This window comes from Eumetopias jubatus, unplaced genomic scaffold (genome assembly GCF_037043125.1).
Source record: "Eumetopias jubatus isolate StellerSeaLion01/CBP00866 unplaced genomic scaffold, mEumJub1_p1.0 scaffold_12, whole genome shotgun sequence".
NCBI lineage: Eukaryota > Metazoa > Chordata > Mammalia > Carnivora > Otariidae > Eumetopias > Eumetopias jubatus.
This window is the reverse complement of record NW_028274818.1, coordinates 69,310,436-69,330,387: the sequence shown is the minus strand read 5'-3', so window position 1 is coordinate 69,330,387 and position 19,952 is coordinate 69,310,436. Positions and strand designations below refer to the sequence as shown.

General features: G+C 61.7%; 3 protein-coding genes across 3 annotated transcripts; 1 reads left to right on the top strand and 2 right to left on the bottom strand.

The window, feature by feature from the left end:
• Nucleotides 1–143: 143 nt before the first annotated feature.
• On the bottom strand, nt 144–3,411 carry PDIA2 (protein disulfide isomerase family A member 2). Its single transcript, XM_028111947.1, has 11 exons — nt 3,210–3,411; nt 2,350–2,556; nt 2,146–2,279; nt 1,929–2,066; nt 1,739–1,855; nt 1,530–1,655; nt 1,256–1,453; nt 1,041–1,161; nt 780–961; nt 312–422; nt 144–188 (listed from the first exon to the last, which is right to left on the bottom strand). The coding sequence occupies exons 1-11, from the start codon at nt 3,409–3,411 to the stop codon at nt 144–146; spliced, it is 1,581 nt and encodes a 526-aa protein (XP_027967748.1).
• Nucleotides 3,412–3,734: 323 nt separating this feature from the next.
• Nucleotides 3,735–5,868, bottom strand: ARHGDIG (Rho GDP dissociation inhibitor gamma). The gene is made up of 6 exons (XM_028111973.2): nt 5,796–5,868; nt 4,524–4,703; nt 4,338–4,421; nt 4,181–4,257; nt 4,036–4,099; nt 3,735–3,934 (listed from the first exon to the last, which is right to left on the bottom strand). The coding sequence occupies exons 1-6, from the start codon at nt 5,866–5,868 to the stop codon at nt 3,735–3,737; spliced, it is 678 nt and encodes a 225-aa protein (XP_027967774.1).
• A 2,774-nt stretch (nt 5,869–8,642) lies between these two features.
• Nucleotides 8,643–19,010, top strand: RGS11 (regulator of G protein signaling 11). The gene is made up of 17 exons (XM_028111700.2): nt 8,643–8,698; nt 9,071–9,167; nt 9,247–9,297; nt 9,472–9,578; nt 10,304–10,355; nt 10,484–10,542; nt 10,763–10,839; nt 11,031–11,112; nt 12,284–12,352; nt 13,653–13,676; nt 13,762–13,823; nt 13,926–14,039; nt 14,135–14,250; nt 14,371–14,458; nt 14,554–14,692; nt 17,916–17,998; nt 18,087–19,010. The coding sequence occupies exons 1-17, from the start codon at nt 8,654–8,656 to the stop codon at nt 18,208–18,210; spliced, it is 1,389 nt and encodes a 462-aa protein (XP_027967501.1). The 5' UTR covers nt 8,643–8,653; the 3' UTR covers nt 18,211–19,010.
• Nucleotides 19,011–19,952: the final 942 nt, after the last annotated feature.

Sequence of the window (19,952 nt, the reverse complement as noted above, 5' to 3'; positions counted from 1 at the left end):
GGGGCCCGGGAGGCTATCTGGCAAGGGCCAGGTGGTCAGGCATACTCAGGAACCACACAGTCCAGGACCAAAGCTCTTTCTTTATTCACTGCACAACTCCCAGGGCACTGATGTGGGGGCACCAGATGGCGATGCGGGGGCAGCTACAGCTCCTCTTTGGGCTCCGTGGTGGAGTTGGCAGGTGTCTCCTGGAAAGGGTCACAGAGGCCCAGCTGGAAGCTGCACCCTTGGTTCACCCTTGCCCCTGGCAACCGCAGTGCCACATATCAGGCTTGTCCAGAGAGTGGGAACCTTGGGACAGAGGCACCCACCGGGTCGGGGGCTGTGGGTTCCCCTGCAGGCTCCTCTACAGGCAGCTTGCCCCCGTTGTCCAGGAACTTGGAGAAGGTCTCCAGGTCCCTAGTGCTCTTGTATTCAATCACCTGAGGAGGGACACCAGGTTCTGGAGAATATACCCCACCCAGTCCTACCCTCCAACGTCCCACGTAGGCCGGGCCCTACCCCCCCAAGCCCACGCCCTGCCCCGAGGCCCTGCCCACCCGAGGCCGCGCCCATCGGCGCCCCGCCCCTCGAGGCCCTGCCCACCCGAGGCCGCTCATCGGCGCTCCGCCCCCTCGAAGCCCTGCCCACCCGAGGCCGCTCATCGGCGCTCCGCCCCCTCGAAGCCCTGCCCACCCGAGGCCACGCCCCTCGAAGCCGGGCCCCCTTCTCCTGCCACCGCCGGAGGAACGCGCTGACCAAGCCCCAGCCAGACCTAGGAAGATGGGGTCCCGCCTCACCTTCCGACCCGGCCCCGCCGGGAAGTACTTGAGGGTAGGGAAGCCGTGCACAGGGAAAGCCTCCAGCTCATTGGCTGTGGCGTCCAGCTCCGCGATGATGATGTCCTCGTGGTCCTTGTACTTCTCGGCCAGGACCTCCCAGGCCGCAGCCATGTCCTTGCAGTGGGTGCACCACGGGGCGTCTAAGGCAGCGGGGCGTTGGCACAGCCAGCAGGGACCCCATCTGCCCACTGCCCCCCACCCACTGCCTTCCACACTCACAAAACTTGATAAACACGTTCTTGGTTTCATCAAAAGCCACCTGCTCAAAATTCTTGCCCACGAGGGTCTTGACCAGCCGCTGATCCCAGTCAGGGGGCACCTCCTGGCTCAGGAGGTAGGGCTGGGGGGACGGGGCCAGGGGTTCCAGTGGCGATCTCCCCTGGGAGCCGCTGCTCCCACCCCCCATTCCCCGGGTGGGCAACTCAGCAGCAGACCTTAATGTGGCCACCGAGGACGGCGTGGCAGAAGGTGGTGACGGAGGCCGCGGTGACTGGCCCGCCATCTGCAGGCGCATACTTCTTGGTGGTCTCAATGTTGATGAAGCGCAGGGTGGGGGCCTCCTCGGCCTTCAGACCAAAGTACTGCAACACGTGGCCATTGTCGGCACCCACGTCCACCACCACGAACAGCACCTGCCAACAGGGAGTCTGTGGTGGGCAGCCCACCTCCCTACCACCCCCTCCCCCCGCCCCCCGGCCCAGCCAGTACCTGTCCCCGGAACAGGGGAGCTGCCTCCCCAAAGCCCACCAGCAGCTCCTGGTGCGGGGCCAGCGTCTGGTTGACGAACAGCAGCAGGTGGTTGAGGATCCTGGCTGCGAAGATCTTCGGAGAAGTCTGCGAGGGCAGGCTGAACTGACGGGCACTGGCTCCCACGGACACGCCCCCGCCCCTGCCACCGCTCCTACGGCCCAGCTGACCTGGCTGTTGAACTCCGTGACCAGGTGCATGCTGTGCATGAGGAGGAAGTGCGACAGGTCCCCCTGGTCCAGGCCCAGCTCTTCGTCCACTGGGAAGTCGGCCCGACCCTCGTCAAACTGGACGGCACTGGGTCGGTCAGCAGGAGCCACAGCCCCGACCCCCAGCACCCACCTTGGCCCTGTGACCCACCTTCTTGAAAAGGACCACGGTGTCCTTGGTGAGGCCAAACTTCTGAAAGAGCTTTGGCTGGTCGGTAAGGCCAAAGGTCATGTCCAGGGCGTCCTGGGCCAGGGCCAGGAAGGTAGCCACATCATCGTCCTGTAGGTCCTAAGGAGCCCAAGCCTGTGAGGTCAGCTGCACCACAGGCCCTGCTCCCATGGCCTGGACCCCAGTGGCACCAGCTCACCTGGAAGAAGCCAATGACCACAACATCCCGGCCGTCTATCAGAGCTTGGGCACCCTCTTCATCCTCCAGCCGGGTGGCACTGGGCCCCAGCCTCCGCCTCAGCCACTCAGCGATGCCGTCAGCCTCCCTGGGGCCTGTGAAAAGTCCCCTCAGCCTGGGCCCAGCCCAGCCCCGCCCCTGCCCACCGGTGCCTGCTGCCGGTACCAGTGTACTCCTCCGGGTGTGTGCGCTGCCCGTCACGGAAGAACTTGAGCGTGGGGTATTCCGTCACAGCAAACTCCTTGGTCAGCTCTGCCTCAGCGGGCCCATCCACCTTGGCCAGCCTGGCTTCGGCGGACTCTGCCGCCAGCAGGGCAGCGGCCTTGCTGTATTCAGGGGCCAGTGCCTTGCAGTGCCCACACCAGGGGGCATCTGGGGGATAGGGTCATGAGCACCCCAGGCCTCCACGGCCCCAGCCTTAGCCCCTGCTCCCGCCCAGCCGGAGCTGGGAGACCTTGGAGGCAGTCAGGTCTGGCAGGGAGCATTCCTGTCCACACACCCGCCTCCTTCGGGGACCATCTGAGCCTCTGCCCCAGAGCCAGACTCCCCAAGGCCCCAAGTCAGGGGTGCAGTGGGCGGCCCCATCCTGCCAGCGTGTTTGAGAAGAATCATCCAGCTGCCGCTCCCTGAGGCCGGCCGCCTGGCCACCTGCGTCTGCTTGTGGAAGCCTGCAACCTAGGAATGGCTTTCCCATGTGTAAACGTTTGTAAAAATCTACAGAAGAATGAGCAGGGCCTGAATGCTATCTGGCCCTTTACATAAAGGGTTTACAGATGGACGATGATCAAGGGTCTTCCCTGCACCTGCACCTCCCTCCCCAGTCCCACCCTCCCCTGCTCAAGCTGCACGCCCCGCCCCCCCCAGGCCAGCTCAGTCCCAGAGCTTTGCTTCCAGGAGCACGGTGGGGGCCAAGAGCGCAGAGAGGAAGCCCTCTCACTGCACAAGCCCCGGACCCCCAGGGTGGGGAGCTGAACCCCGTGGGCGGCCCCGGTGGGTCCTCCAGCCCGCCGGCCCGGTGCACTCACAGAATTGCACCAACAGCGTGCGGTGCTTCCGTAGGGCCAGGCCCAGGTTGCGCTGGCTCAGCACCAAGATCCCATCCTCCTCAGGGATCTCCTCATCGGGGGGCTCTTCCTCGGCCCCCCCTGGCCCCGGGCCCTGTCCCCACAGGACTGAGGCCCCAAGTAGCAGCAGCAGCAGCGGCGGGAGCAGGAACTGGCCGTCCATGGCAGTGCCGGGCCCACGAGGCAGGGGGCAGATAAGGGGGCCGGGGGCCAAGCTGCAGCTGCCACGTGGCGCCCAGTCCTAGTCCCAGGAAGATAAGGCCACAAGGTTCCCCCCACCCACCCCGGGGGGAGGGGAGGCAGACAGAAGCAACACCCAGGGCACTGAGACAAGGCGATTTTAATAGGACTGTCCGGGGCACAGTGCCAGCCCAGGGAGGGGGCGTCCCAGGACGGAGCAGAGGGTGTGGGGGGTGTGATCACTGACTGAGGGGCAGGGAAAAGCAGGACCCCGAGTGGGAGGGCAGCCCCTGGGATGGGAGGCGTTCAGCTCTTCCAGTCTTGGCAGATGTGGAGGCTCCACTCCCAGGACAGGTGGTCCGTCCTGTCGTCATCCGTGAAGAAGGACGTGACCACATAAGCACCCCGCACCAACACTCCTCGAGGCACTTCCTCCACCGGAGTCACAAACTCATACTCCTGGGCGCTCGGGCCGTAACTGCCCACCATGTACACGGCCTTGTCCACTGGGGGAGGGGGAGGCTGTCAGGGGCCACCCTCTGCCCCACCTGACCCTCCCCACAGCCCCGCCCCCACCCCCGGGCCAGCCCCGCCTTGCCGCCCTCACCACGCAGGCCCTGGCGGTAGGTGTGATGCAGACACTTGAGGCCACTGACGATCTCCTTATTGACCTGGGGGACAGAGGGTGTTAAGGGCCCCTCCGGGGGGCTGACCTTGAGCTGGCAGGCGTCCCCCATGACAGCTACCCTCACCTTGAAGGTAATCTTCACTTTGTAATCAACACCCTCCTTCAGGACAAACACCTGGTTTTTCAGCGCGGCCAGCTCCCCTGTTAGGGAAAGTGCAGCTAGGGAATAACCTCCTGGGATAGCACAGACCCTGCCCCAGGAGCCCCAAGGGGGGCAGTACCTGTGAGGTCCATGGTGATGGGCCCCGGAGCCTGCTCAGACATCAACGTCAGCCTGGTCACCTGCACGTTGGGTAGGCTCAGGTCTGGGGAAAAACCGGAAGTCACCAGAGTGCCCACCCCAGCCTTCGCCCCTCCCCTCCCCTCCCCTCCTCTCCCTTCCCCTCCCAGCCCAGGGCTGTGCGTACCCGTGACAGGGGGCAGGGGCCCCAGCAATGCCTGCTTGTACTTGGCCAGGCTCTCATCATCCGGGTCCAGCTGCTGGATCTCCTGGAGGCTCTTCCTCCCTGGGGCCTGGTACTCAGGCACAGCCTCATCCAGTGCCTCGTCAGGGGGCAGCTGTCTCCCCTCCTTGTCAGTCAGGAGGACTGGGGGTTGGGGAGGTGCGTGAGTCGCTGCCCCCAGCGGACCCTGGCGTTCACTCATCAAACTGGAGGCCCCCCATCTGGCCAGCTGTGCCGCTCACAGCCCAGGCCCACAGGAACTCAGAGGAAGCAATGGAGGCTCAGGGAGAGAGGTGGGAGGTTAGGGAAGGGGATGTGCGCTCAGAGAGGGAGGGCTGCTTGGGGGCTCAGGGAGAGGGGTGCGCTGGGAAGAGACTGAGCAGCACCCACACCCGAACCCTTTAGGAAGGGCCCTGGGGGTTGGAGAAGGCTCCTGAGAGATGGAGCCAAGTGACATCCCCGAGGCACCAGCTGCCTTCTCTGGCCCAGCCATCCATCTAGGGCTCCTCCCTGACTCAGAGGCCAAAGATGGGGACGGCACGGGGGCAGACCCTGAAAGGGGGATAGCCCCAAGGACTGGAGACCACTACTGTGGACCGCTGACCTCTAGGGTCTTCCCTAGAACAGAGGCTCTGCCCACCACATCTCTTCACATCTCTGTATACCTTCCCGCTATCCTAGGGGTTCTTGCCGGGGGTGCTCCTGGGTCGTAGAGGCGGTTCTCTCTAAACCCCTCAGCTTATGCTCTGGGGCTACCTCCCTGGGCGCCTTCAGACTCAGTCTCCTAGAGCCCCCCTTCCCATGATGCCCTGTGGCAGGGGTCTCTCTAAGCCCCTTCCCATAGTGTTTTGGGACAGGGTTTTTCCGACTGTGCGCCAGGCTTCTCAGGGATCACCACACGCCCTGAAAGAGCCCCAGCCCCACCCAAGGGAGAGGGGATCTCAGGGGCAGGTTCCCAAGGGGAGAGGGTCCCCCTGCAGCCCTGGCTTCACAAACAGACCCGCCCACTCTTGGCTCCTTTGCCCCTGAGTGTCTGGCCTGGACGAAGCCCCCCGCCCCCGCCAGAGCCCAGTAGGGGGACCGCGCCAGGATTTCCCCACGCGCGCCCCCAAAGTTTCCGCGGGGGAGGCCCAACCCCCGCCCTAGGCTGAAGCCTCCCCAACCCCCCACCCCCCACCCTCCCCGTCCCAGACCCCCGCCCACGTGGCCACCCTGGCCCCAGCCCAGCCTGCTCACCTCGGGCGCACAGCGCCAGCCGGAGCAGCTCCAGCAGCTGCGCCCCCAGCTCACATGCGTCCAGGCCCAGCATGGTGGCCCGCGGCCGCCGAGGAGCCGCCGCCCGCCCCGCCGCCGCCCGGCTCGGCGCTCAGCCCCGGCGCGACTGCGGTGAGCTCATCCCGGCCGGGAGCGCCCCCCGCGCCCAGCGCCGCGCCCGCGCCGCGCGCCCCCAGCCGCTCCGCGGACCCCGCGCAGCCCCGCAGAGACGCGCGTGTCGCCCGCACGGCGCCGGCACCTGGTCGTCCCCGCCGCGGGCGCCCAGAAGCCCGCACAGCCGCCGCGGTGACGGTCCCAGCCGCCGGCCCAGGCTACACCCCGCTCTGTCCATCAGAGCGGCCCCGCCCCCATGGCGTCCGTGAGAGTCTGGGGGATTCTCCGGGGAAGCCCTCTGGGATGGGCGGGTGGGGCTGGGGGCGCCCAGTGGAGCAGGTGCTCCCCGCCTCCCCCAGGCCCCTAAGGCTCTCATTACCTGCAGGCGGTACAGGCCGCACCTGGGGCTCGACAGGTTCCCCTCCCTTCCCCACCCCCACCGGATCTTCTGTCTGGGCAGTGGGGACTCCTGGAGTCTGCCCAGCCTTGGGAGCTGCGGGATGCGGATGGGGGTGCGTGTCTGCGCAGCCTTGTGGCTCCACATCCCAGAGGCGTTAGCACAGAGAGACCTGTGTCCACATCACCCAGAGACAAGGGTCCCACCCTCCTAGTGAGATGCAACATGGAGTCAGTCACACAGGCATTACTCTAATGTTTATGGACTGGGCTGCGTGAGTGTGCTGCAGGTCTCTGGGCTGTGTGCACCCAGACCATAATGAAGCTCCCTGTCCTTGAGGAGGAAAGGACACTGATCTGAAGCAGAATCCTGGTGGTGGAGGGCTGAGAGAGGGGCACAAAAGGGGCTTCTGGTCTTGATGCCTAAACAAACCTTGGGGTGGGCAGATGGGGGCAGCCAGTGCAGGCAACGGGGCGGGGGGGGGGGGAAGCTGCAAGTCAGGCTGGGGAGCGCCGGATCAAGGGTCTGAGTGGAGGAGGTAGAACACCAGCCCAAGTCCCTCTTTCTTCCATATACCCCTTCTGCCCCCTCAATTTCCAAGGACACCCAGGCTTCATACCTACCTTTGCATAAAACAAGAGGGAGAGGGTCCCCCTGCCACCCTGGTTTCACAAACAGACCCTCGTCCACTCTTGGCTCCTTTGCCCCTGAGTATCTAGCGTAGACAAAGCCTCCCTACCCCCACCAGAGCCCAGTCAGGGGACCGTGTTATGATTCCCCCACCTGTACCTCCAAAATTTCTGCAGAGGAGGGCCATGGGTGCTAGGGGACACATGGGCTTGGTATCCATCCCCCTTGGAGTTCCACCTGTCCACAATGTTTCCAAGGCAGGATTCCCTCATTTCTGCTGCCCTTTCCCTGGGGGTGGGGATGGGGGGTAGTTGGTCCAGAAGCCACTTGTTGAGGCTGGGGACAGCTAAGGCCTCTGGTGGCCCTCAGCTTCTGTAGATACCCACCCACCCAGAAGGGACCGTCAGGACCAGCCTGACCCCACCTGTGTGGGTGGGGATGGTTGCGAATTCACTGGGATCTAAGGGAGGATGGTACCCTGGTAGAGGTAGCCCCCAATCTGGTCCCCCTGCCCCCGTTCATCCTGGACCTGGCCTTGTCAGCAGTGGAAATGGATCAGTCTAAGGCTGTAGGCCAAGGGCCAACCCCATCTATCCTGCCCTGTCCCCAGCACGCCCAGAGGGAGCAGAGGGACTCTATCTCCAAAAAAGCAGAAATAGACCTATTTGAACTTCTTAAAAATGGGGGCGCCTGGGTGGCTCAGTTGGTGAAGCGTCTGCCTTCGACTCAGGTCATGATCTCGGGGTCCTGGAATCAAGTCCTGCGTGTTTGGGCCCCCTCTCAGCGGGGAGTCTGCTTCTCCCTGTCCTCCGTCCTGGCTCATGCTCTCTCTCGCTCCCTCTCAAATAAATAAAATCTTAAAAAAAAAAAAAATGTCCAGCAACAGGGCTGTGGGGTGGTAGTAACCAAGCTGCTGGAGCAGGGAGAGAAAGGGCCAGGACAGGGCCGGGAGCCTAGAGGAGGCAGGTGCACCATGGGTGTGTCTGGAGGTGGGGGCTGTGGGGTGGGTGCTGAGATCCTCTCTCTCCATAATGCTCCTCTCCCACAGTCTCAGATGTCCTGCATCTGTGGAGTCTCTGCCTGTTCCCCAACTGGTCCCGCCCAGGTGTCCGTGCAGCTGGGGGAAGTGAGCTTTCTGCCATCCCCCCAGGCCTCGATGAACCTGCACAGCCCTCCAGTGTCACACCAGCCTGCAGGCGCTGACATGGTGTGACGTCCGACGTCCCAATCACAAACACACTCCTGGGGCACACAAACCCGCGTCCTGACTGCGCCGCATCCCGAGGAGGCCACACAGGGGCTGGCTGTGCGAGGCAGGTGCTACCGTAGACCTTAAACTGGTGTCCTCCTCCCTACCCCACCTTCCCCACAAGGAACCTCTCCAAGAGACCCTCCTCTCCCTGAGCCCCCCCACCTGTCCCAGGTGAGCTGCGATTCCCTCACAGTCCCCCACACCATCCAGGGGCGGGGCCCCTCCCACGGGCACGGGCACGGGCCTCAGTTTCTCCTGACGCGGGGGGAGATTCCTCCCGACTCCAGACCCCAGACGGTGCGGGCGCTGAGGCTAACGCGGCCGGGGGCCGGCGGGTCTGCGGAGCCGAGCCAGCCTGGCGAGCTGGGCGGGGCGTGCGGGCCGGGGGCGGGGCGTGCGGGCCGGGGGCGGCTCCACACCCACGCGCCATCTGGCCTCACCGCCGCCATGGCCGGCGGACGCCCGGGTGCGCAGATGCCGCATCTCAGCAAGGTGGGTGCCGGGTGGGGGTCCCGCCATCCCCCGGCCCCGGACTTCCCGGCATGTGAGGCCGGGAGCGGCAGGAGAGGGGTGGGTGCGGGTGCGCACGAGTGTGGACGCGGGTCTGGGGGCGATGGCACTGTGTGAGACGGGGCGAGGCGGCGGAGGCCGGGCCTGGGGGGGGGGAGGGGAGCGGTCCTCGCCTCCGCCCCTCCCCTTCCCCCGCTCCTCCGCTGCCCGCCGCGGCCCCAAATCCCACCGTCATACGCGTTAATCTTCTCTGAGCTCACCGATCCCGGGCATCCCGGCCAATTGCGGGGAATCAGGATGTGGGGGTGGGGGGAGGCTGGCCGGAACAGCCCCTCAAGGCCACCCTTCGCCCAGATGGAGCGGGTGGTCGTGAGCATGCAGGACCCCGACCAGGGCGTGGAGATGCGGAACCAGCGCCTGCGCATCACCGTCATTCCCCACACCGTGGCTGGTGAGGCACCCCCCGGGTCCGGGGTTGGTGGCGGCCCTGCCTCGCCTACCCCTGCCCCATGCCAGTCTCTGGTGTGCAGGCAGCGACGTCGTGGACTGGTTGGTCCAGAAGTACTGCATCTCAGAGGAGGGTAAGGGGGTTATCCTGCCCCCTGCCCTCTGCCCGGGGGTCGCTGTGCTGATGGCCAGGGCTGGGCCTGCTCAGGGCTCACAGGTGTTAAGGCTGAGCCAAGTGCGCTGGGGAGGGAGAGCTTCCAAATCGCTTCTCCCAGGCTGAGCGCTCGCCACCCTGCCCCTCCCCCCAGAGGCCCTGCACCTGGGCACCCTCCTGGTGCTGCACGGCTACCTATACCCTCTGCGCAGACCCCGCAGCCTTGTGCTCCGGCCAGACGACACACCCTACAGATTCCAGGTCAGGTGCAACTGGGAGCAGGTGGGAACCCCAAGCCAGCAGCCCCACTAGAGGGGACTTGTGGAGGGGGGGAGACTGTGTTTGGAGTAGGAAGTGGTGATGTCATCACAGGTCTGGATCCACTGCCCCTCCCCGAAAGGCCTGGACTATGAGTGTCCTGTGGTAGAAAGACCCGATTAAGGGGAGAGACCTTTGGTTTCTCTGAGGCTACAACAGGGCTCCCACAAAGGGTATAGGACCTGTGGAGGATTCTGATGGTTTCCGTGAGGGTTCTTCAGCCCCCGCTCATGAAGAAGTTCGGGTGGTACCTGAGGACAGAATCCTGCCATCTTGCTGTGTATCCCCAATCACGGTGGAGCTCCCCTGCCTGGCCTCCGTGGCTACAACAGCGACCCAGGCAGGGTTTGCTCTCAGTCCTCAGCACAGACTGAGTACATGCATGACTTGGGCAGGCCCCACCCCACCCCACCTGGCAGTAGGGACTCAGGGAGCCCGGTTAAGGAGGCAGTGCCTGCACTGGGCCCCAGGGGGTGAGCAGAACTCAGTTCCAGGTGGGGGAGAATGGCCAGTGGTCTGTGAATCTCCAGGCTGTGGGCAGACAGGCAGGTTCTGAGGCACCGCCTGGCCAGCCCACCCTCTTCCCAGGGGACCTGGGAAGGTGGACAACTCCTGGGGTGGGGAAGGCCCCAGGAGGTCCCGGACACCCTGTCCCTGCACCATACCAGACGCCCTATTTCTGGACGAGCACCCTGTGGCCAGCTGCTGAGCTGGACTATGGTGAGTGAGGAGGAGTGGGCTCTAACCCGGGACAAGTTCCTAGCACTGTTGCCCTCCCACCCAAGTGATGCCACAAGGGTCGAGGGGCAGAGATTGCTCCTCTGTAGCCTGGCCCCCTGTCCTTCCAGCTATCTACCTGACGAAGAAGAACATCCGAAAGCAGGGGGCCCTGGTCGGCCACGAGAAGGTGGGACCCCCTCCCCCCCCCCAGACCCAAGCCCTGCTCTTGGCCTCTTGGCTCTGGGACCTCACAGTTTGCCCTGGAGCACACAGCCTAGGCCCCAGGAGAGTGCAGATACACAAACACATCATCCCTATGTGTCTCGGTGGGGAGGTGGTTGGTCTGCACCCCCGAGCTGGACACGGGGCAGGGGGGGTTACCCAGTGGAGACCTTGACATCCCCCAGGAACACTATGACCAGCTACACAGGAAGATCAGCCACACGTGGGACCTGGTGGTGATGCAGGCCCGAGAGCAACTACGGTAAGATCTTGTCCTGCTCACTCCGAGTGGGCACTGCCCGGCAGGCCCAGGAGTACCACACCGGGCACTGTGGGGCCAGAGATACCATTGCCCAGGCTTTGCTGCCCACCAGGCTCTGGCCTGAGGGTGGGGAGGGGGTGGGGAGCTGCTATTGTGGGCGCCATGTCCCCCCCAACTCCACCCCCCACCAGGGCAGCTAAGCAGCGCAGGAAGGGGGACAGGCTGGTCATTGCATGTCAGGAACAGACGTACTGGCTGGTGAACAGGCCCCCGGTAAGCCCCCTTGTGTGTGGGGAGAGGGCGGTGCGGTTCCTTGTTCAGCAGTGGGGTCTTGGCTGGGAGTCCGTGTGCCTCCCTCAAATGCTCTCTCTGGACCTACGTTTTGAGCCTGTGGTAAGGATGGGGCTTTTGGGGTCCCAGCAGGAAGTTCTAGTTCTGGGACCCATCAGAACCCAGAGATCACAGGGCCAGTCCACACAGCACAACAAACCAGTTTCGTTGAGGTCTAAGGGAGGAGGCAAAGTGGAGCCAGGCTTATCCACAGCATCAAGGGACTGGGGTCACAGGCCAAGAACTTCTGGGGGCACTGGCCTGGAGTTAGGCCTTACCCAGAGCCATGGTCTGGGCAGGTGGTTTGCAGTCCCTCTGCTGTGTGGGGCTGTGGAGCCCATCAGATCTACCATGAGTGGGGGTTCCTGTGGGAAAAGCCTGTGAAAAAAGCAGAGCGAGCCACCCACAGGTCCAGCACCTCATCCGGGGTATGTGTGTGGGTGGGGGGAGGGCTGTCTCTGGGAAAATGATGGCTCATCTTGCACCCGAGGGCCAGGTGGGTGGGTGGGGGGAGGAAGGTGGGGTGGACGTGGCCCCAAGGGTGTGTATGTGGGCTGAGGGCAGGGCCATGCAGGGCGAGGGTCCAAGTGGAGGGGACGCTGGGAATGGCAGCTGGAGCTTCTGGGGGAGCGGGCATAAGGGCTGCGCCCTGGGCCGCGGTGAGGAAGAGGCCAGACCAGCACGTGTATTTGAGGATGGGGCGGCAAGATGCGTGGCAAGTGACCGTTTCACGAGACGGGTGGTGAGAGGGGTGCCTGGCTGGCGCAGTTAGTGGAGTCAACTCTCAGTCTCAGGGCTGTGAGTTTGAGCCCCACTGGGCATACAGCCTGCTTTAAACAAAAAAGAAGGATGGTGAGGGTTGTGGTGTGAGCAGTCAGGAGCCCAGCAGGGAGGTGAGCTCGCCTGAGGTGAGGTCCCGCGGGGGTGGGACAGGTAGAGAGGAGGCCCAGCCTCTGCAGTTCCTCCGAATGTCAGTCTCCATGTTACAGGATGACGTGCGGGTGCAGAGCTTCAGTTTATGGAGGCGGGTGGGGGGCAGCAACACAAGGCTGGGTTGGGTCTCAGTGGCCCACCTGCGTTGTACCCCCACCTCATCTTGGCCTTCCATCTGCAGCCAGGTGTCCCCAGCGTCCTGGAGCAGGGTCCAGAGCGCAGTTCCTGCACGGCCGGGCGAGTGCAGATGGTGAGGGCCCTGCACACGTGCCCCCAGGCCACTCCCCACCACCCTTGCATACATGTCTCCCCACCCCAGCGTGGGGGCTGCCCATCCATCCATCCGTCCGTCCATCCATCCATCCATCCATCCATCCATCCAAATGGCTGGGGACCCTGACACCAAGAGGCCCTGCTCTGCTCCCGGCATCACTCGCCCCTGCCTACACCCCCACTCCCAGGCCTCTGCTAACTCTCACCTCTTGCCTCCCCAACCTGCTACACTGGGTGCAAGTAAGTGTGATGGGGCTCTGGGAAGGGTGGGAGCTCTTGCCCAGGCTGGGACAGCCCCAGGGTCCAGGGCAGTTGGAGACGTGCCCAGCAGAGCCATGGGCCTGAGAGTCCTGGGCTGAGCCAGCTACCTCCCTCCAAGGCCTCTGGTGGCCGCTGGATGGACATGTCCAGACCTGGTTGCAGCTGAGCTCTCTGTTCCAATCCCACAAAACCCAAAATATACAATATCTAGTGTCTTCCAGATAAAACTTGTTCCTGACTTTTAAGTTGTAGCTCATGATTACAGGTTTGTAATTTTCTCATTATAAGGACGGCCAAAGAGAGCCAAGACCAACATTGGAGATCCCAGGCATCCTGAGCAATTTGTGGGTGTTGGGAAGGGTCAGGCCGTCCACCTGGCCCTGAGGATGTGGCAGGCACGCACTGAGCTCTGAATAGGATGGGAAAACCTTGAGCACAAGTTAGCAAGACTAAGTCCCCCACGGTGATCCTGTGGCCGTATCTCTCATGTATCTGCTGGTTGTTGTTGTTTTAGATTTTATTTATTTATTTGAGAGAGAGAATGAGAGAGAGAGAGAGAGAGAGAAGCATGAGAGTGGGGAGGGTCACAGGGAGAAGCAGACTCCCTGCCGGGCAGGGAGCCCAACATGGGACTCGATTCTGGGACTCCAGAATCCTGATCTGAGCCGAAGGCAGTCAACCGAGCCACCCGGGCATTCTATCTGCTGTTTTTTTTTTTTTTTAAATGACCTAAATACATTTGAAAACGTGAAATAGGGACAATTGGGGAACTGTAAGGTAACTTTGACAGCATGTAGGCTCCATGGAACATTCTGGAAACCTCTGGACTAGAGGCCTCCAGATGCTTTTTGGAAAGCCAGACACCTCCGTTAGAGGAGGGGGCTTCAAGGGGCAAGGCGGGGGGCCTGAGCCGTTCTCCACCAGCCGAAGGATGGACTCATGAGCCCAGGGTGGATGGTCAGTCCCCACAGGGCCTGCCTTCTAACTGCAGCCCATTCCACCCCTTTCAGACCAAGAATACGGAGTTCTACAAGCGGGAGGTAGGTCCTAGGGGTGGGTGGCAGGGAGGGGCCTGGGCTGGCTGACCCCCAGCGCAGGCCCCACCTCATAGGGCTCATGTCCTAGATGGAGCGCTACAGGAAGGCCCTGACCAGGGCCCGGGTGAAGTCTTCCGTCTGCCTCGAGGCGTGAGTGGGCTGGGGGGCCCAGAGTGCAGACCCTTCCTCTAGTGCCCTTGTCCCCACAGCCTCTCCCTGCACTGGCCCCTGGCACCGCCCCCCACCCCCTAGGTACCTGAAGTTCAGCAGCCAGCATGCGCCACACGACCCCATCATGTCAGGGTGCCTGCCCAGCAACCCCTGGGTCACAGATGATGACACCTACTGGACCATGAATGCACCCAGGTGAGCCCAGGGTGGGCAAGGGGCACTGCTCCCCACCCTTCCTTCCCACCGGCCCATTCCCTGTGCTCCTGACCAGCCCCTCTGTGTTCCCTCAGCGTGACTGTGCCCACAAAGCTCCGCGTGGAGCGATGGGGTTTCAGCTTCCAGGAGCTCTTGGAAGACCCTTTGGGACGGGCCCATTTCATGGACTTCCTGAGGACCGAGTTCAGTGGTGAGAAGCCCCATGCCCTGCTCGAGGGCCCTGGGAGGGCACTGCTGCTAAGGACCCTCCAGGTTTTTGCCAGCCCTGGCCATAGCTCGGGTGGGCCTCACCTGGTGTGTGGACCTCCAGCTGAGAACCTCAGCTTCTGGGAAGCATGTGAGGAGCTGCGTCACGGAGGGCAGGCCCAGGTCCATGCTATGGTGGATGCCGTGTACCAGTGAGTGCCAAGGGGCGGGGACTGGCCGGCGGCGGACGGGCGTGCGGAGCCCACACCCACTGGGCCTGTGTCCTCTCCCCCTTCTGTCGACACAGGCAGTTCCTGGCCCCTGGTGCTGCCTGCTGGGTCAACATAGACAGCCGGACGATGGAGCGGACCCTGGAGGGACTGCAGCAGCCCCACCGCTACGTGCTGGACGATGCCCAGCTGCACATCTACATGCTGATGAAGAAGGTGGGGGTGCAGGCCCGGAGAGCGTGGGAGTACCCCGCCCCGTGGGGGCCAGCCCCTCCCCACTGCCCTCCAGTTCACACCTGCAGCTTAGGCTCTGCCTTACAGAGGAGTAAACTGAGGCTCAGGAGCAGAGGGCTCACCCCAGCCTCTTGCTTAAGGAGAGGTCCAGTTGTGATTTTAAAAAGTATTTTAACATGGGGGCGCCTGGGTGGCTCAGTCATTACGCATCTGCCTTCGGCTCAGGTTATGATCCCACGGTCCAGGGATCGAGCCTCGCGTCGGGCTCCCTGCTCTGCGGAGACCCTGTTTCTCCCTCTCCCACTCCCCCTGCTTGTGTACCTGCTCTTGCGTTCTCTCCCTCCGTCAAATAAATAGAATCTTAAAGAAAAAAGTTAACGGAAAATTCCAAATATAAACAAAAGTATAGTAAAACGATGAATCCCCGTGTTCCTACTTGCCTGACTTCAAGAACAGTCAACTCAGGGCCAGTCCTGACCCCTCATCTACCCCTGCCCACTGCCCCCGACCCCGTGACTGTCAAGCCATTTTCAGACTTCTGTCTGTGTATTCAGGATCCTCTGAAGGACGTGGACCCCCTCCTTCCCTTTCCAGTGTGACCCCAGATGCCAGCATCACACACTGAACATGGGGTATTTACTTGGTGTCCTCAAAGAGCTGGTCAGGGTCCAAACTTCCCCACCTGGGCTCTGTGCCTAGTCTCTTGTTGCCGCTGTAACAAATCACCACAAACCCAGAGCCGTAAGACGGCGACTTTTTATTCCGTCACCGTGTGCCGGTCAGAAGTCCCACCTTGGTCTCCTGGGGCAGAGGTCAGGTGTGGGCCGCACTGGCTCCTTCTGGAGGCTCCAGGGTGGCGGGGTGGGGAATCACGTTTCCTGCCTTTCCCCGCTTCTGGAGACACTGCCTTCCTTGGCAAGTGGCCTCTCCTGCGTCCTCCTAGCCCTCAGTGGAGCATCTCCAGCCTGTCGCTCCGGTCCTCCCGCAGGCTCTTTGGCTTTTAGGCCCCGTGGTGACACCGGGTCCACCTGTCCAGTCCAGGGCATCTCCCCACCTCAGTCCCTTTGCCTTGTAAGGGACACGACCACAGGTCCAGAGGGTAGGGTATAGACATTTCTGGGGTCTTCTCTGAATGCCGCAGCCTATAAATACTTATCTCTTCTCTTTTCAGTTTGCTTGAATTTGGGTCCAAAACAAAGTACATATGTTAGAATTGGTTAATAAGTTTCTTAAACCTCTTCTTCTTTTTTAAGTAGGCTCCACGCCCAGTGTGGAGCCAACATGGGGCTTGAACTCATGACCCTGAGATCAAGACCTGAGCTGAGATGGAGTCGGATGCTTAACCCACTGAGCCACCTAGGCGCCCCAAACCTCTTTTTTACATTTATTTGTTTAATCTCTACACCCAACATGGGGCTCGAACTCATGACCCTTGAGATCGAGAGTTGCATGCTCCTCTGACTGAGCCAGCCAGGCGCCCCTCTTGAATCTCTTTTTAAAGTACAGTTTTGGGTTTGAAGGAGTTGGAGGTCCTTTGTCCTGTAGTTGCTCACAGTCTAGACCATACTAACAGTACCCTTGCCGTGTCTTTGGAGTGTGTTTCTGTCACCTGTGTTTCTGGATGTTGGTAGTGATGTTTCAGACTTGGTCAGATTCATCTTCAGTTTTATCGTGTGTGTTTGGTTTTGTGGACAGTATTTTTCCTCAGAGATGATGTTCGCTGTGTCCTTCCGTCAGGAGGTACGTGGGGCCCAGCTGTCTCCCATTTTGTGCTGCGAGCAGCCCCTGGCAGTTGCCGGCCAGACCCGTGATTCCGTTCGGGTGCGGAGCCGGCCCGTCCCTGCCTCTGTTGACGAGCTGGCACATACTCAGAGGCGTCTCCCCTCGCCTGCTCTTTGTCGCGCGGTCCCCCAGGGAAGGCACAGTTAGTGCCTCATTCCTTATTTTCCACTTTTCAGAATAATGACTTGGACCCACCGTGTCTGCCAAGGGTGGTCAGTGAGTTGGAGATGTTTTTAATACCACGGTAAATCCACGCTCTCAGCAGATGGCGGGTTTCGTTCACGTGGTTCTTCCTTGCAGTGCAGAGGGCCCCCCTCTCCCCCCACCGGCCCTGTCCCCGCGTTGGCTCCTGAGGCATTTGATGTGTTCTGACATCTGCCGCGGCTTGTCCCAGGCTCCTCCTGCACCGTTCCCGCGGGCAGCCCTGGCCCTTGTAGGCTCTTTGGAAATCGTGACCTGCGCACCGGACAAGTTTGTTGTCACCTGGCTTGTTTGCAGGCCTTTCAGTGAAGAGAATTAGGAAACAGAAGTGTTTTAGGTAGCATATATCAGGAGTTCATCCTGACATGGCTGATTCAGAGGCAGGATTACACAGTTTCCTTCAGCTCTCTGACTTTCATCTCTTTCCTCGCTAACCCGCTGAAAACCGTGGTTTGCAACAAGGCTAACGTAATGGCTCACTCGCTTTTCCTCCCTTTTCACTCAGGAGTCCCAGCCCTGCCCTTTACGATGCATTCACCAACACTGGTTTACTCTTTTCTGGTCCTGGGGACGCCCCTTGAACAGCTCCGTTGCGTGTGGTCAGAGTGCTGTCACCCTCTGGATGCCCAGCTCACTCATTCCCCTTTACCTTCGATGTTCAGGAATTGAGTATTCCTTGTTTTGTTTTGTAATTATATAAAGTATCTACACAGGTTCAAAATCCAGTCTACGAACAAGGTACATTTCAAATAAATCTAGTTATGTCCCAGTCCTTCCACAGTCTTCCCGTCTTCCCACTAAAATTAACTATTTAGAATTTAATTTATTTTTCTTTTAAAAATATAAACAGGTTCATAGATTTCTCTCCTTTATTGCATACTGTACCATTTTTCTCGACCTTGCGTTTTATTTTGCTCCATGTCCTCGCCCTCACTCTTGGGGTACACCGAGAACCAGGGGAGGCACTACTTGGGATTTCCCACTGGAGGTCCCATGGCTCACTCCTCTGGGTGTGGGCACTGGGCCCCTGCCCACCTTTTGAGGGTTAATGGCCCCACTGGCTAGGAGCCCAGGTCTCCCTGAGTCGGTCTGACATGGCTAGGGCAGGTCTGGGATGGATGCATCCAGCACTGTCCCCTCGGGGGGCTCTGGGGCTGGCAGGGGCCCCTGCAGTGCCAGGCTGGACCCCCAGCAGAAGCTGGCTGAACGCCGTCTCTTGCAGGACTCCTACTCGAGGTTCCTGAAGTCCGCCGCATACAAAGACCTGCTGGCACAAGCTGTGATTCCCCCAGAGGCCAAGAGACGGTGAGCTGGGCTGCGCCCTGCGCCCCGGGCAGTGAGGCGGGCAGGACCCACACAGTCGCCCTGTGCTCAGGTCCGCTCTCCTCCACAGGGTGTTCCCGTTTATGCGGAAGCTGCCGCATTCAAGCCCCAGCCCTGCTCTCCTTCCTGCCTCCACCTCTGGGGAGCCTGTGGCTGCAGCCAGTGGCCCTGAGTGTGGTGACGGGGGCACCTAGGTGGGCATAAAGCAGGAGGGGGAAGTGGCCATCCTCACCGCTTGCCCGGGGTCCTCACAGCTTTGAGACCCCTGGTGTGGGCGTCCCCTAATGCCCAGAGGGCCCGCCTTGCCCCTATGCCCAAGGGCCTCTTGGGCTCCCACCTTTTCCCTTGCCAAGCCCCCCCCTCCCCAGAAGGGGCTGGTCCGGGTGCTGATTCCCGGGAAGGGGTGTCATTGAGCTTGGGTCACCTGGAGAAAGGGAGGATGAGGCGGGTCAAGCACATCAGGCCACCTGAAGGCCCTGGCATTCTGTGGTCTGCAGTTCATTAAATCGCTGGCAAATATCAGGTGGCTTCCAGCAGGGGGCACTTATCATGAGGAAACGCAGGCCTCGGGGCAGATTTACCCACAGCCCTTGGCCCAGTGTGACCCTGCAGGGACCCCACACCATGTCCCCAGTTCCGCTGGGGCCGTGCTCAGCCTTCCGACCGGCCCAGAGCTGTCCTCATGGGTCTTGCCCACACCGTGGCTGTCACTGTGCGTGTCCCAGACCTCATCCCGCAGGGACACCTCCAGCTGGTGTCCTCGAGGCTGGAGCTCCTCTGCCAGAGCTGCACAAACATGACTCCAGTGTCATCACCTGTGACAACCGGCCCCGGCCCACGGCCAGGGCAGGACCAGGCCAGGGCAGGTGGAACCCTTGGGGAAGGGGGTGATGCCACCCAGGGTGAAGTACAGCTGCTCCTTTGGGGTGCAGCTCTGTCAGGCCGGGGGGGGGTGCCACCCTTCCCACTCCCACCCACACCTGGCCCAGAAATAAAAGACCCTTGCCCTCACTGTGAACCCACCCTATTGTCCAAATTGTGGACTGTGGTTTGAGTGTTGTGGTGTGTGGTGTGCACGAGCGAGGCGTACATGAGGTGTATGGCACATGAGGCATGTGTGGTGTGCATGAGACATGCAGGTGTGAGGCATGTGTGCCTGAGGCATGTGGTAGGTGTGAGGTATGTGTGGTGTGCATGTGAGGCATGTGGTGTGCATGTGAGGCATGCGGTGGGTGTGAGGTATGTGTAATGTGCGTGTGAGGCATGTGGTGTGTGAGGCATGCGGTAGACACGAGGCATGCGTGTGTGTGAGGCATGCGGTAGACATGAGGCATGCAGTAGGCGTGTGAGGTATGCAGTAGGCATGAGGCATGTGTGTGTGAGGCATGCGGTAGATGCAAGTCATGCATGGTGTGCGTGTGAGGCACGTGTCCATGTGGCTTGAGGTGTGAGGCGCATGTGAGCTGGGCAGTGGTGGTGGACAGTGGGGGGAGTTCGGGTATCAACAGCACTGGTCACGGAGGGTCCCACGTCAGTGGCTCCACAGCAGAGGGGACCCAGCTTTCAGGCTGGACTCTGGCTGCAGACTCGGTGGTCTTTGGAGGGGACAGTGGGGAATGCCGTCGGTGCTCTGGCTGGACAAGGACGCCTGAGTGCTCCAGGGGAGTCAGGAAACTGAGTCCCGGGAGGCCATGGGGAGAGAGGAGGCTCTGGGTGTTCAGGCCAGCATCTTCTGGCCAGTTGGGCCCTAAGGCCTGAGTCAGAGGAAGGCTGGCATGGATCAGAGCCCCAGAGGAACCGTGAGCCCAGCTGCTTTGTTTGCAAGTCCAGGCTGCACGATGCCCACCAGTGCGGGCATCTCCTGGGCCTGCCTCTAGCTCCTGCCCACAGTCTCAGGACCTGCAGGGTGGTCCCTCCATGCACTGCGGCGGGTCCC